Below are 12,161 nucleotides of genomic sequence, written 5' to 3' on the forward strand. Positions count from 1 at the left end.
AAAATCAATGAAATTAAACTCCAAATTGATCTTGCCACCCTTCTCCGCCACACTGAAACCTCTCTGCCTTGCTAAATCACTTTCAGGCTCTTTTACTGTGCACTTTAAAGGACACACTGGCCAAAATAAAGCCCTCACCGAGTCTCTTCAGATTCTATGCCTGCCAGATTTCTCAAAGAGGTTTTTAACAGTGTTTGTCCCACTATATTATCAATTGTAAATAGCTCTCTGTCCACTGCCTGTGTTCCTGCTTGCCTTAAGCACACAGTAGTGCACTCACTTCTTAAGAAACTGAGCCTTGACCCTGCAGATTTTAAAAATTGTAGACCCATTTCTAAATTGCCATTTTTATCAACAGTTTTAGAGAAGACTGTTGAGAGCAGATTCGATGCTATGACATGAATGGAAACCTGATTGTAATTTGTCAAAGATATGACAAACAACCTTTTACTTACAGCTGATGCAGGTGATTGTTCGGTTTTATTTCTTCTGGATTTGAGCTCTGTATTTGATACTGTGGATCACTCCATCCTATCTATCAAACAGGACTTTCTCAGTGGTCATGGGTAATGCCTCCTCTTCTGTGACCCCCCCTGACCTGTGGTGTTCCCCATGGGTCCATCCTTGGCCCCTTGTTCTGTAAATACACGCTGCCACTGGGACAGATCATAACTAAACACAAAATCCAGTTCCATTGTTTTTGTCCCATTAAAAACCAGTGATGAAGGCAGTTTTAATCATCTTTTATCCTGTTTGTCAGAAGTGCTGGATGTCCCAAAACCTTCTCCAGCTAAATGAAAGTAAATCTGAAATAATTCTCTTCGGTCCCCCAAAATCCATCGTGATACCTTATGTACAGAAACGCTGAATCCCTGTCTTTAAATGTCATACCCGCAGCCAGAAACCTGGGTGATATTTGACAGTGACCTTTCATTTGAAAAACAAATTACAAATGTTGTTCGATCATGTTTTAATCAATTAAGGAGCATCTCAAATGTCAGGTCTTTTCTCTCTCGACATGATCTCGAGAAGGTCATTCATGCTTTTTTGATTTTACTGATCACCTTTAAAGCACTTCATGGTTCAGCTCCCAGCTACATTGCCAAATTGCTGCTCCCCTATGACCCAGGGTGTAGCCTCAGATCCTCAGGAAGGGCTCTGCTGGCTGTTCCTGAGTCCCGGCTCAAAACTAAAGGTGACTAGACCTTTGCGGTCAAGGCCTCTCGACTCTGAAACTCCCTGCCCAAGGATCTGAGGCCTGCGGCGGCCTTCTCCTCTTTTTTCACTCAGGCTTCTCTGTGCTGGATCATTGGCCGTCCGGGGACATTTCTCTCCCTGGGGAGAGAAGGATAACATTAGCAGCTCTACACAGCAATACAAGTACAATATTGCTTTTTCTTTGCTTGTGTGTCTTCTACATTGATCATCAACTGGTGATGGGCATTCTGACTTTTTACCAGAGGCATGCAGCTTTAACCTCTGTCTTTTAATGCAAATCATGTACGTAGCAGTCAAGTGTGTATTTAAGACCTGTTTACAGGGTTCTAGTTTTCTCGTTCTCGTCAGCTGGAGACCTTTTTTAACCAACTCATGTAGCTAACCTGAGTTTAATTAGCTAGCTAGCTGATACAATCTGGCAGTGGCAGTTGTTATTTCATCTGACGAAATTGACAATCACTAAAATGAGAGGCTACTTTTATCTACTTCTGTCTGAAATCAAGGACTCACGGTTTCAAAAATGACTAGGAACTTTGATGGTAAATCTGCCCCGTTGTCATTGTAAACTGCATATGTAAACTTCACTGGACAAACCACACTGGGTGTGAGGTGTGGAACTGTCCTATTCCTAGGGATACTGGGCTGAATTAGAAGGGGTGTTCAAATACACATAGAGTAGCAATAGGCCATCTTGGTTTGAATAGAAGCTTTGTTTGGAAATGCCCTGCACTCAGTGTCCTCAGATAATCTTTTAATTTCTGGTCTCAATATTTTTGGCTTTTATTTGTGTATCAAACACAACTGAACCCTTTCATGAATGTAAAATACGTCATAACTGGTACTAATGAGAAATAAAAGTTTTCTTTTAGAGCGAGAAAGCCTTTTCACGAAACTGACAATAATCTTTGATACATGATTTATTTGGTTTCACACTCAGCATGTGGCCAGCCTGAGGCCACACATCTTCTTCCTCTAAGCAAGAACAGTCAGTCTCGTTCATGTAACCCTTTTCTGCAGAGCACTGGCAAGTTCTCAGGTTGACTAGCAATGCTGAGTTGATCGTACTTTGATAAAACCCTGAGTCGTTATGTTTCTCTCTGCTTAATGAAGCCTCCAGGTTTCACATGGTGTGATCTAATAGCAGCCTCCAGTATTTCATTTTGTGACTGTTTTTCCAAAAGAAGCGTGTGGGATGTCAGATTGGACTGACGCATCCAAGCATATCTGGAAACCAAAATGAGTCACAGGGACACCACAGAGAACATTGGCATGGCAACAATCATAACAGTTTTATGATAAGATTCTGCTTTAATGTAGGCATTGATTGGTATTTTTACTTGATAAGAGCTGCAGGTTTAGGATTGAAAGGCGGTAAGACTGAATCACCGGCCGACTGAAAAAGTGGGAAAAATAGAGTAAAACACATTTTTTTCTGCCTTGAGCAGCTACAGCCAAGATACCCTTCAGTAAGGCACATATTGTATACCTGAGCTGCTGAGTGGTCAAAAGTGGAACATTGTATTAGTGTTCTCATGGCTGGATTAAGACTTCAATGGGCTGCTGGGTGTTTAGTCTCCAAGGACTCCAACCTGTAACCATACATGTTATGTGTGTTTTGTGGCCCAGCTTGGTCGTCATTCATCACTCTTACCTTACGTTTTGTTTAAAGCAGAATTTCACTAATTTTCCACATCAAAATCTGTTTCCAGGTGTTGGGAAGTACTACTGCATATGTGAAAAAAGTTGCATAAAGCCTTTAGTGTCTCCAGAGGGAGCTGTGTGAAGTCTGATAAATGTCCTCAAGTGATGTCACTTAAGACAGTGTCGGTTGGGGCTGAAGACTACAAGTTTGATAATGAAAGAAATCTGTTGGTGCGCAAGCTTCAGGCTCCAGGCTACATTACTACAAGCATGACAACTGAATCTCCAACCAAACTGTCGGTGGGCAGGTCGCTTTGTGGGTAATGTAGGAGGCAGGTTTTGACAAGGAAGAAGAATGCATGGAATAAAAAAGATGACCTCTCTGCTGCTTCGATTTTGATCCTTTTGTTTTTTATAACTTTTGATTGTTATAGGAGTACTCTTTTAAAGCTGCATGAATTAAATTTTTTTGGGCCACTAGGGGAGAGTAGAACAAGTAGAAAACATCTGACATATTATCACCACCTTATAACTAACAGCTAACGTGTTAGCAAACAATTATCTATCATGTTTCTGCCCACCTGATGAATTAAGTCCAATATTCATTCTTTTAGCTCTGTTTTGGTCTCCACCAACTCCTCAGAAAAATATCTGTCTCTTTGATTAGATGAGAGTAGAAGATCAGAAGTTGTGGTTCTTTGTGGTTGTTTGGTCCATGTGTGACCACTTAAGATGCCCTGAAGTAAAATTATTGCTGTAGCATCCAGGGAATAGTTTGTCTTGTATTTTGTTTTATTTTTATTAATCCCCTGTGTACACATCAACTACTTTCATTGTTCTCTTCCTGCTTTTCCAAATTCTTGATTGTGCTCTGGCTCTCTCCTCTCTCCTTGTAGGCACCAGCCTACTTCAGGAGGTTGTGTATCTAGTGAGTCAGGGTGCAGACCCAGATGAGATTGGCCTTATGAACATCGATGAACAGCTGCCCGTCCTAGAGTACCCCCAACCTGGCCTGGACATCATACAGGTAATGTAGCTGAAATCAGATTAGCATTCATTGAATTCATTAGCCGACTTAAACATTATGGGCCTGTGGGGGCTTTTAGATTTAGATTTGCTTGTTGGCAAAATAATGAATGACAGCATTGTTGTGGGTATGCCAACACCTTGTTTGGATGTGAAACATGAGATGCTGCTGGTAGCTGTCTCAATTTTACACCACCACAATCAAAAACATAGCTAGCCTTAGTTACAATCACAAGGACTGTCAGTCCATTAGCTTAATAAGAACATAAGAAAAACTAAACAGCAAGGTTGATTTAAAGGCTTATCACATATCAAGCCACTGCTGGATGATTTATATTTATTATATATATATATATATATATTGAATTGTTGTTCAAACAAAAGCTGTAGACCTACAAGTCTGGAAAGTTCATAATGACAGCAACAATTCTCTGGTCTTCCCTGAGGCTTACAAGGTCTGAGCAAGAACAATAACAACAACAACTGGCTATCCACTTTAAATCTATTCCTGAATAGTGTTGTATTGCAACCCAGCAAAACTTGTGCCAGCTTTTTTGGGTACATTGCATTGTGTTATTTACTTAAATCCTTCCACACTGGCAATGGATAAAGCACTTTAAAATGCATGAGAAAAGGTCTGTTGTTTTCTGAATATATAATATTGTGTTAATCTGGATGTTCTCTTATCTCAGCTCACATTTCCTTAAACTCCTCCATTGTCCAGGATGTAATGGTTTGAAGGAATTGTTGGGAAATAAAATGGTTTAAAGGGGCACCAAACTGTGTAGGTGCAATCAATCAACTTTGGCTATCAGAATTATCAAAGATAATAATAAAGAATAACTTTAATTAATATTAATGTTCCCTGGGGGCACCACCCTTAAAGGGGAAATAATTGATTGATTCCCAGTCTCATAAAATACACTAAACTATTAATTTGTAACACTGATTAAATTAATAGTTCTAACCAAAATTACCATATCAATAGCTAAAGGTTGAAGGATTTTGGATTTCAACATAGAAGAGGTTGGCAGCATTCACTCTTAATTAAATAGACCAGCATGTATACTCACAAGCGTTTATTAAAATGATAAAACACATAATATAATATGACTAAAGTACTAACTAAAGAACAATAGGATATGTGAGAGGAGAAGAAGTAGTGTGTGTGTGTGTGTGTGTGTGTATGTGAGGGTGTGCATGTTTGGGCGCGTGCCAGAAGGAATGTGTGCATGTCTTTGATCTATACACTACCCACGGAGCATACACGTGTTGCAGGATCTGAGAAATGGATTGGTGACGTGCCGTACGAAATTATGCTAGCGAATTGGTTGGGTTTTGACATAATCTGATTTGTGACTGGATCAGAATGGCAAATAGCAGTGGATTGTCGGAGGACAACGATATGGAGATGGAATGGACACAAATTGTGAGTGGTAGGAAAGGAGGAGGAGGGGGAAAGGATTAAAGAGATAGCCTGTCAACATCTGCGGGAAAACGGGCATTAGAAGAGGAGGAGGAAAGGCGAGATATCAGGAAAAAGATTTTGATGGAGGAAATTAAGGTCATTCTTAAGTTTAAGGTGGGGAGCGAAATAACATTGATTAGTCCAATAACTTTAACAACTGGATAGAGGAAGGTAATTGGAGATGTAGAAATGGCAAAGGTGTTGCATGATGGCAGTTTGTTGGTAAAGTGCAAAAATGTGGAGCAGAGAAATAAAGTGATGAAACTGCAAACAGTGTGTAAAAAAGAGATAATGGAAAGAAGGATAGTTGGTGAGAGGAGAGGAGCTAGTGGGGTGATAACAGGAATCCCCATCGGAGAAAACTTGGAAGAACTAAGGAAAGTGCTGAAAGGAGGAAAAATCACAGGAATTAGACAGCTGCATGCCTTCAGGAATGGGGGGAAAGTGGATAGTGAGTCAGTACTACTACAGTTCAATGATGAGGTGCTTCCTGGAAAAGTGATGATAGGCTATTTGAGCGTTATTGTGAGAGAATATGTTCCTCCTCCAATAAGATGTTATAAATGTCAGCGGTATGGTCATACAGCCAATGTATGTAAAGGAAAACAAAGATGTGGAAGATGTGGAGGAGAACATGCATATGGAGAGTGTGGAAGCAATGTTCAAGTTAAATGCTGTAACTGCGGAGGAAACCACACAGCAGCGTATGCTGGTTGCACAGTTAGGAAGCAGGCAGTGGAGATTCAAAGGGTACGATCAGAATGGAAAGTAACATATGCAGAGGCTGTAAGGATGTGTAACAGTGAAAGAAGAGAAGAAGGTGACAACCAAAGTCATCCTGAAACAAATGCAGGAACAGCACAGGTACTTAAGGACAACACAGGAATATCAGTGGACAGGTTAGAGCTGTTTTTAGCCTACATCATCAACTGCTCAGAGCAAGTAAAAACGACAGAAAAAATCAAAATCATAATAAAGGCAGCAGCAAAATTCCTAAATATGAAAGATTTATCGTGGGAAAAGATACATGCTGACCTTAGTCATGGAGAAGGGACCTCAGAGACAGCTTTGCATATCATACCATAATGTTATTACTATTACAATGGAACGCCAGAAGTCTGATAGCAAATGGACAGGAGTTTAAAGGCTGCATTTATAAATTAAATAGGAAACCAGATGTCATATGCATTCAGGAGACATGGCTCAAGCCAAATCTGGAGTTCATTATTAATGGATATACAAGCACACGCAAAGATAGACACAATGGAAATGGTGGAGGGTGTGCGATATTTATTAAAGAATGTATAAAACATAGACGGTTAAGTACAGGACAAGAAATGGAAGTAGTAGTTGTTGAAATATGGTGCAAGAAAGAACGTATGAAAATATTAAACTTCTATAACCCATGCAAAAAACTAGAATCATTACTGGAACATTGGAGAGGTAATATAATCTGTTGTGGAGACTTCAATGCACACAGCACAGTATGGGGCGAATAAGAAGATTTAAATGGAGAAATCGTAGAGCTAATGGACGAAAAGGAACTGGTATGTTTAAGTGATGGATCAGGCACAAGGGTAAATTTGGTGAAGGGTACAGTCTGCAATAGATCTTACTTTGGTATCACAGTCGTTGGTTGGGGAAAGTAGTTGGGAAGTACAGTAAGTAAGGGAAGCACTATAGGGAGTGATCACTATCCTATATTCACAAGAATTGGAGTAGAAAGGATGAGAGAGAAGGAAGATGGAAATTTGAAGAAGCAAATTGGAAAGTATAGAATAATAACTGAAGGGAAATTAAAGGAGGTAAATATGAACCAGAAAATTGATGACCTCAATGAAGAAATAAACTGTATTATACTAGGAACAGCAAAAGAGTCAATACCAAAAAGAAACAGTAGGAAAAGGAAAATGATCCGTGTTCTGTGGTGGACACAAGACTGAAACTAAGGAAATTAGGAAAGCTCAAATCAATAAAGAGAGTTTAGTAGCTGTATTCTTTGATGTTGAGAAGGCATATGACATGTTGTGGAAGGAAGGGTTATCAGGTTACATCGAGAGGGAGATGGGTTAAATGGGTTAAAAACGTCTTAACAGCTAGGTGGATATCAGTAAGAGTAGGGAAAGAATATAGTTCCAAGTATTTAGTGGAAAATGGTACTCCTCAAGGGAGTATAATCAGTCAGTTCTGTTCTCAATTATGATAAATGAAGTGTTTAGTAGGATAGATAGGTTGATTGGTGTTGCATTATTTGCAGATGACGGAGTTATGTGGAAAAAGGGAAGGAATATAGAATATGTAGTCAGGAAAGTGCAAGAGGCAATAAGGAAAGTAGAGGGCTGGGCAATGGAGTGGGGTTTTTGATTTTCAGTGGCAAAGACAAAGGCAGTATTTTTCACAAAAAGGAAAATTCAGGACCAGATTTAACTTGAACTCGAGAACTTGAGAAAGTTTAGAGAGGGTAGAACGTTTCAAGTATCTACAGTGGTGTGAAAAAGTGTTTGCCCCCTTCCTGATTTCTGATTTTTTTTGCATGTTTGTCACACTTAAATGTTTCAGATTATCAAACATATTAAAATATTAGTCAAAGATAACACAAGTAAACACAAAATGCAGTTTTTAAATGAAGGTTATTATTAAGGGAAAACAATATCCAAACCTACATGGCCATATGTGAAATAGTGATTGCCCCCTAAACCTAATAACTGGTTCGGCCACCCTTAGCAGCAACAAATGCAATCAAGCGTTTGCAATAACTTGCAATGAGTCTTTTACAGCGCTGTGGAGGAATTTTGGCCCACTCATCTTTACAGAATTGTAGTAATTCAGCCACATTGGAGGATTTTCGAGCATGAACTGCTGTGGCATGACCTTATTTTTAAGGTCTCAATGGGATTCAGGTCAGGACTTTGACTAGGCCACTCCAAAGTATCTTCATTTTGTTCTTCTACAGCCATTCAGAGACCTCACAACAACATCCAAAGAACTGCAGGCCCCAGTGTTCATGACTCCACCACAAGAAAGAGACTGGGCAAAAAAACAGCCCCAGACCATCACACTACCACCACCATATTTTACTGTTAGTATGATGTTCTTTTTCCTGAAATGTGGTGTTACTTTTACACCAGATGTAAAGGGACACACACCTTCCAAAAAGTTCAGCTTTTATCTCATCAAACATGCAAAAAAATAAAAAATCAGGAAGGAGGCAAACACTTTTTCACACCACTGTAGGTATCTGGTTCAACAAGAATCTTACCTGGACTACTCATATAGGAAAAGTGCTTGAAAAGTGTAAAAAGGTACTGAATATTTTAAGGTGTTTGAGGGGTAGAGAGTGGGGAGCAAGCAGGATTTCTCTGAAAACTGTATATATTAGATTATTCAGGGCACTTTTAGACTATGGCAGTATAGTTTACCTATCAGCATCAAAAACATTATTTAAGAAGTTCAATACAGTACAATATCAGTGTAGTGGAATTGTGCCACCGTGAGTTCCCTTGGCCCTGAGACACACGCTGAGACCACATTTTCAGTTTATTCTTTCTTTCTTTTTGTCCACACAATCTTTCTCTCTGCATCCACCGTTCCTCCGACCGCCTCTGCTTCTTTCTCCCCTGTGTCCCATGCTACTGTATTTAAGGAGAGAATAATTAGTTAACTGGGTTCAGCTGTGCCAATTATCTCTCCTTGATGCTGCTCACCTGAGCAACTCCCCAACCTCTCCCTCTGCAGCTGACACCTTCCCATACCCACCTCCACAATCAGGCCTTGAGATTCTGCTGTGGTCACAACTCAGATTGTAAGTCAGGCTTTCTCTTATATATATGTTTCCCAAGCTGAGATAACCCTGATGACATCATCAGGGATTTTTTTTCAGTCTTTGGAAGACTTTGTGCATAGCCACACAAGACATTATACAACTGTTCTCATTGTCACAGTTATGAGTAATTTGACATTTAAGTGTAGAATCAGTGTTAATGGGAGTAGCTGAGTGTTTCCAAATTTTGTTTTTATCAATGGAGTCTGGTTGTGAGCGAGAGTGGTGTAACAGCTGTTTCTGGTTAAACAAAAAGGATCAAACTCTTTAACAAAAAGGTCTGTCTCTGTAGGGATTCTTTCCAAAATGTTGTCAGACACTTAGAACAACAATCTGAGCCTGTCAGTGGCAAAAACAAGAACTTTTAGTTGACGTAGTTTGACGGACGCATTTGTCCCCAAGGATTACATTGCAGCCATTGCAACCTGTTTCGCAGCTACCTTTTCACATCTAACTTGGTTAATTAAGGATTTATTTTGACCAAACCAGCATTGGTGATTGTTCGAACAAAGAACAAGTTTTGGTGAGTTTATTTTGTTTCTGTCCAGTTTTAATGAAAGTGTGTTTTACAATGATAAAACTTACCGTTTTTCTCAATGGAGTCTGGTGGGCTATAGCACCCATTTGTTTTGGTCTGAGATGCTGGAGCTCCGACATTTAGAGGCAGTGAATGTCGCTTACAGCTCCTTTAAAGTAATGAGTGCCTTTGTGTTTCCACAGGAGCTGACGTCCCCTCGTCTCATCAAAAGCCATCTTCCCTATCGATTCCTCCCCACAGCCATGCACAATGGAGAGGCCAAGGTCAGTCCACCGAGACCGGATATTACACATACAGTGGCCATGATATTTCATTGCATTAAGATGTTAATAATATTTTGAGGTAGGTGTCACGTATTAACAAATTGAGCCCTGAATCTTCTGAAGATCTCCCCCAGACACATTTTAAACTGAATAAAAATACTCTGCTATGATTCACATTTTGTTTAACATGGTTATCCCACCTAAAAAGTAAAAAAAAAAAGTCTGAAAGTCTGAAAAGGGGCTGGAAGCACATCTATCATCTTTCTCCCTCATTAGCTGTGTCTGAAATCACTCACTACTCACTATATTGTCCAAAGTATCCCAGAATGCATCGTAAAAAGTAGTGTACAACCGATGATCACTAACCAAGCAGTATATACCATCATGCATTGCACTGAAAGAAAAACGACGACATTGATCTGGCACATTTAATTTAGCTTGTTAGCTTGTAACTGGCAGTGGCTGACACAGCGTTAGTGGTTGTGAAACATACATTAATATCTGCTAGATGTTACAGTGTGTTCACATTGTTATTGCATAGCGTTAGCAGATAGTTGAAGGTAGCTCCAGGGTCCGGTTTACATCCAAAAACTGCACTCTCTACCACGTTTGCTGTCAAAACTTTCACTACTTTGCTAACTTTGTGCAAAGTCTCGCTCTCTGTATTGACAAATCCGCTCTCATTTAACATGTAGTTAAAATTTAGCTCAGTTTTACACTAAGCCATTTCTCTTTAACAGTCAAGAGATAATGCACAAATTAGCTTTGTGAGGGAATTAACCTGAAATCAGGTACACATCAAGTCACTGAATATAAGTTACAGAAACCAAAAGCAACAATCTTTATATGTGAAACATCATTTATTACACACACACACAACTAACAACACACAAACAACTAGACACACAAATGAACAGATAAATGCAACCATGAGTAAAGATGAATACAGCGATGAATAATGGATGAATGAAAGAATGACCAGTGTACCAGATAAATGAATAATTTTGGCATTGACCAGTGAAAATCACCCTTTATATGCCATTCAGCAACTGAGAGAAGTTTTGGGAAGCACTTGTGAAATATTTTACAATTTCATATCATGATTATATTGAAGGGAGATTCTATTCCTGACCTCATGCTAAATTACTTGTTAGTAACCTATTAACACAGGAAAAGTAATGTTTTCACCTCGTGGTTCAGATAGCCACGGGACAAGCTGCGCTGGAAGGGAGGAGGGATGCGCAATTGATTCTCCTGTGTTGGCAGCTCAGTATGTTTGGATGCGCTGAGTCCCATGCGCAGTTTGACCAGTGATTCCTCTTGTGGAGCTCCCAAGAGCTTGGGATTCTTCAGGCATTGTCGGTCCCATGCTGCAACTCTGCTTGAATTGGTCTCTCTTTGAAGGCGGATTGCATCTTGTGTACCCACTTGGCTGGGTGTTCTGTAGCCGCGATGGCTTTCAGAGTTTGATAAACTCACAGTTTGTTCATTTCTAACTTCGTCATGTTAGATTGCTGGATGTCGGCCTTCAACACGTTCTGTGCGACTCGGGATTCAGTTGATTCTCCTGGGCCCGCCCAGGGTCTGAAGAGAGGTGTGGACTGCAGAGCCGGAGGAGACAAGAAAGGACAGAGGGCAAGAGAGCTGGGCTCCGGAGAGACAGCCCGCAGGCTGCTGTCCAGGCGAGTCACAGAACTTTGTTAAGGGTCTGCAAAGTATTGAAGAGAAGAGCTCATTAAAGACAAGACAAGACCTGTTTGGGGTTTCTCTGTTTTAGTAGTCTTCTGTCCAGGGGGCGGCGATGTGATGTCATCAGCACAACACTTCAGTCCCACCCCAGATCTGTTCTGTCTTAATTATTTTCCTGTACTAAATTCTTCCTAAAGAATCAATTGTTTGTTACCAATTTAATGCTTCCATATTAAAACTCGGTCTCATCAGTTGCTAAAAGACACTAAACAACTATTATATGAATAGATATATATATGAACAGGATACCATCCTTATGAGTAATAGACTGGTAACCCAGGAAAATGCCATCTGTTGTATATGTTATGTCCATATTCAGAATAAGGGGGAAGAACCAACCCCCTAGCAGGCACACATGAGGTTTGACATTTGACATTCCAAATGACATCTCCTTTCTGGATTAGTTCAATTCCTGTATTAAAATCAGCATGTTGAAAT

General features: G+C 40.0%; 1 protein-coding gene across 12 annotated transcripts in view; it reads left to right on the plus strand.

Moving 5' to 3' along the window:
• sult4a1 (sulfotransferase family 4A, member 1) overlaps window positions 1-12,161 on the plus strand; it is a 119,780-nt gene that overhangs the window by 13,461 nt on the left and 94,158 nt on the right. For all 12 annotated transcript variants that reach the window (XR_006376714.1, XR_006376720.1, XR_006376715.1 and 9 more), the window contains exons 2-3: window positions 3,756-3,886; window positions 9,894-9,974. Coding sequence is in view for 3 of the 12 variants with exons in the window: in XM_044185254.1 (XP_044041189.1) it covers window positions 3,756-3,886; window positions 9,894-9,974 (212 nt within the window). In the remaining 9 variants the exon portion in view is untranslated. The remainder of the gene's footprint in view (window positions 1-3,755; window positions 3,887-9,893; window positions 9,975-12,161) is intronic.

The sequence above is a fragment of the Siniperca chuatsi genome, linkage group LG23 (genome assembly GCF_020085105.1).
Source record: "Siniperca chuatsi isolate FFG_IHB_CAS linkage group LG23, ASM2008510v1, whole genome shotgun sequence".
NCBI classification, from domain to species: domain Eukaryota; kingdom Metazoa; phylum Chordata; class Actinopteri; order Centrarchiformes; family Sinipercidae; genus Siniperca; species Siniperca chuatsi.